The sequence below is a fragment of the Oryzias melastigma genome, linkage group LG21 (genome assembly GCF_002922805.2).
Source record: "Oryzias melastigma strain HK-1 linkage group LG21, ASM292280v2, whole genome shotgun sequence".
NCBI classification, from domain to species: domain Eukaryota; kingdom Metazoa; phylum Chordata; class Actinopteri; order Beloniformes; family Adrianichthyidae; genus Oryzias; species Oryzias melastigma.
The window spans coordinates 8,413,093-8,415,874 of record NC_050532.1 but is presented as its reverse complement, the minus strand read 5'-3'; the positions used below and the strand labels follow the sequence as shown (position 1 = coordinate 8,415,874).

The 2,782-nt window shown below is 37.6% G+C and overlaps 1 protein-coding gene across 2 annotated transcripts in view; it reads right to left on the bottom strand.

Annotated features, from left to right (window-relative positions):
- The window catches only part of srpx (sushi-repeat containing protein X-linked), a 20,092-nt gene that overhangs the window by 4,468 nt on the left and 12,842 nt on the right, over positions 1-2,782 (bottom strand). Inside the window, exons 5-6 of one of the 2 annotated variants that reach the window (XM_024285880.2) lie at positions 1,187-1,314; positions 996-1,117 (exon numbers count right to left, since the gene is read on the bottom strand). In XM_024285880.2, coding sequence (XP_024141648.1) covers positions 996-1,117; positions 1,187-1,314 — 250 coding nt within the window. Of the gene's footprint in view, positions 1-995; positions 1,118-1,186; positions 1,317-2,782 lie in introns of both variants that reach the window. The other variant, XM_024285881.2, reaches the window with a different exon arrangement.

Genomic DNA, 2,782 nt, shown 5'->3' with positions numbered 1-2,782 from the left:
AGATCTTGAGGCACATGATTTTGTTTACAAAGTTTGGTCACGCTGAGGAGGCTCGGGGAGGCAGGCTCAAGGATGACGTCATGAAATGGGCAGGACCGACATGGAGCAAGAGGCGGAGCCTCAGAGATCGAGTCGTTTTGCTTCAGTGTATTAAAACGGTCCACAAGAAAGACTCATATTTCATAAATAATTTGTTTTCTAGTGTTCTAAAGGTAATATATGATCATATTTATGGATAGAGTTTACTCTAAAAGGCTTAAGAAAATCACAGTTTTCAAAGTTTTGGCAATGACCAACAGTTGGAACTTTTAAAGCCCCATTTGTACAGGTAAACCGCAAAAAAGTAAAATAAAATAAAAAAAAACAAGAGTTGATTTACTGTTTAGTTACAAAATACAGGACCAAGAACAGACACTTTGTTCTAAATCTGTTGAATTCTTCATAGTCTGTGTCTCTTTTGAACTAGGGGTGTAGAGAAAAATCGACTCTACATTATATTGCAGTATTTCATTTTGTGATATTGATTTAAAACTTTGACAAGACAATATTTAATTAATTATTTACGAGTGTCTTGAGCGGCTTACTTTTGTTTTCCACCTAAACCCTCGACAACAACAAGATCTCACGAGAACCAGCTTGTGATAAATGTTCAGTCAGCCTTTTTTTGTCATTCCGAGACCCATCCTAAATAAAAACTAAGTAGTACTGAACCAAAACTCTGTGCCATGTTGTTGCCAGTATCACATAAAAACATCTATAATTCACACACATCTAACATGTTTCATGACATTTCATTGACTGATTAGCTTTTCTAACTCATGGGGAGTGCTCTTCCCAGCGGCAGCACGCTGATTTCGTTTTTACCACCATGACAGTAGAGTTGCTGGTTTCAGTCTGCTCTGCTTCCTCTGCGTGCTCTCTGTCTGCTGCATCGTGTTACTGAGAGTGAGGAAAATGAACGCCCCAAAAGCTGAGTCTCTTCTCCTGCGGCGTACCTCGCACTCTGATGCTGAAGCGGCAGGAGCCTTTGTTCCCGGCTCGGTCGAACACGGTGTAGGACATCTTGTGGAGACCCTCCGGAAAGTCCGACTTTGGAGGTTTTCCCTTTAAGGTCACACTGCAAAGCACAGTCTACTTTAAACCCTTTTTTTTTTACCTATCGAAGAAAAATGATGGCAAAACTGACTCGGTAAGGATTCCGTCGGCCGTGTCCACTCCCTCAGGTGTGTCCCAAGTCACCCTCGCTGTCAGCTTTCCTGGCTCCGCCCACTTATCCTTCAGGTCTGGACATTTTATTTTAGGAGGATCGACATCTATAGACAAAAAGTGATGGCACAACAATGAAAACCAGGAGAAAATCAGACATCACACCAGTGATTCCAACACTTTAGCTTGTAGGCTAAATAAGCTTCATTTGCTGCTTAAATTTGCATTATTGCTTAAGCAATAAAGTGCTTAATTTCCTTGTGATTGCTGCATCCTCTGCCTGAAGTACAGCTAATGATGCCCTAAAAACACGTTTTACCATGATGGCTGTGTTTTTAAGGTGTAATTAACAAGATTATTGTGTAGTGAATCTTACAACTCCAGTTTGGTCAAATTAAATGCTCTAAAGGCAAAGTTAATTTGGCTGAAACCGAGTTTTTCTTGAGGATTGACCTTTAAAGTAGATATGGTGAAAAGCGTTTTTTGCAAAAACACATCATAAATCGCTACAATTTCCTCACAAAGTTATTTTTTTTGTTATTTTTTTTTTGGTCACAGATTTATGACTTTTAAACTGGTAAAAACTATTCAAGTTCACTGAGTCCTGATTAAAAGACTCAAATGGATGATAATCAGGAGCGATTTGAATAAAACCATTTACTTCTAATTACTTGGTTTTTTTTCTACCACATTTTAAAAAAGCCACTGAATAAATTTTGACATTGAAATATAAAAAAAGCACATCTCCAGGGTCGCTGCAAGGTTTAAATGCACCTTGAAAATACGAATGAAAGAAAGGGGAAGAAATACTGGTGTGACTAAACATATTCCTCTGCACGACTGAAGCTTCGGGTTATTATGGGGGCGCCACTGCAAATGCAATAAAGGCAATAAAGGAAGAAATAGATTCTCATAAAAATCCAGATTATTTCAGCTCAGATTTGAAGAAGTGAAAATTATTTTTGGGTTAATAAACCATAGTGTATTTCAGTTTTTTTCTTTTTTCATTTTTAAAGAATCCAAAACCATCATGAATGATTGTTAACTTAAAGTCCAACTCTGTATCAACTTTTGATCTATTTTAAAAGGTCTTTTAAGTAGGATTATGCTGTTTTTAGCCAAAATCTAAAAACCTGTGTTGTTTTCTAGGATATAGTTTCTGCAGAATCGCAGTAGTTCCTCAGAAATGTATCTCTAAGATAATTTTTTGTTGGTGTGGAGCAATCCTGCCCCTCTTCCCCTCCCAGTTGCTGACACGTTCACACGTTCTCCTGTTAGCTACCCCAACCTAACATTACCGGTGCAACAAAGAGGGGGGGAATACTAAAGTTATTTAGCTGTATAATTTCTGTTCTTGATTCATAACAATTTGAATTAAGAATACTCAGAAACGCAAAATTAAGCTCAATTTATCAGAAAAAAAGTAAAAATAGCATGCCAGAAATAACATTTTATCAGAATATGATCAAGAAAGAAACCGAGGGGAATTATACAGATTGCGTGTGAGGGGTGCAACATTTAGTACAGAAATTAGATTCAGTTTAATTGTCAGTGTTTGGTTACGGTGATGCTGTTA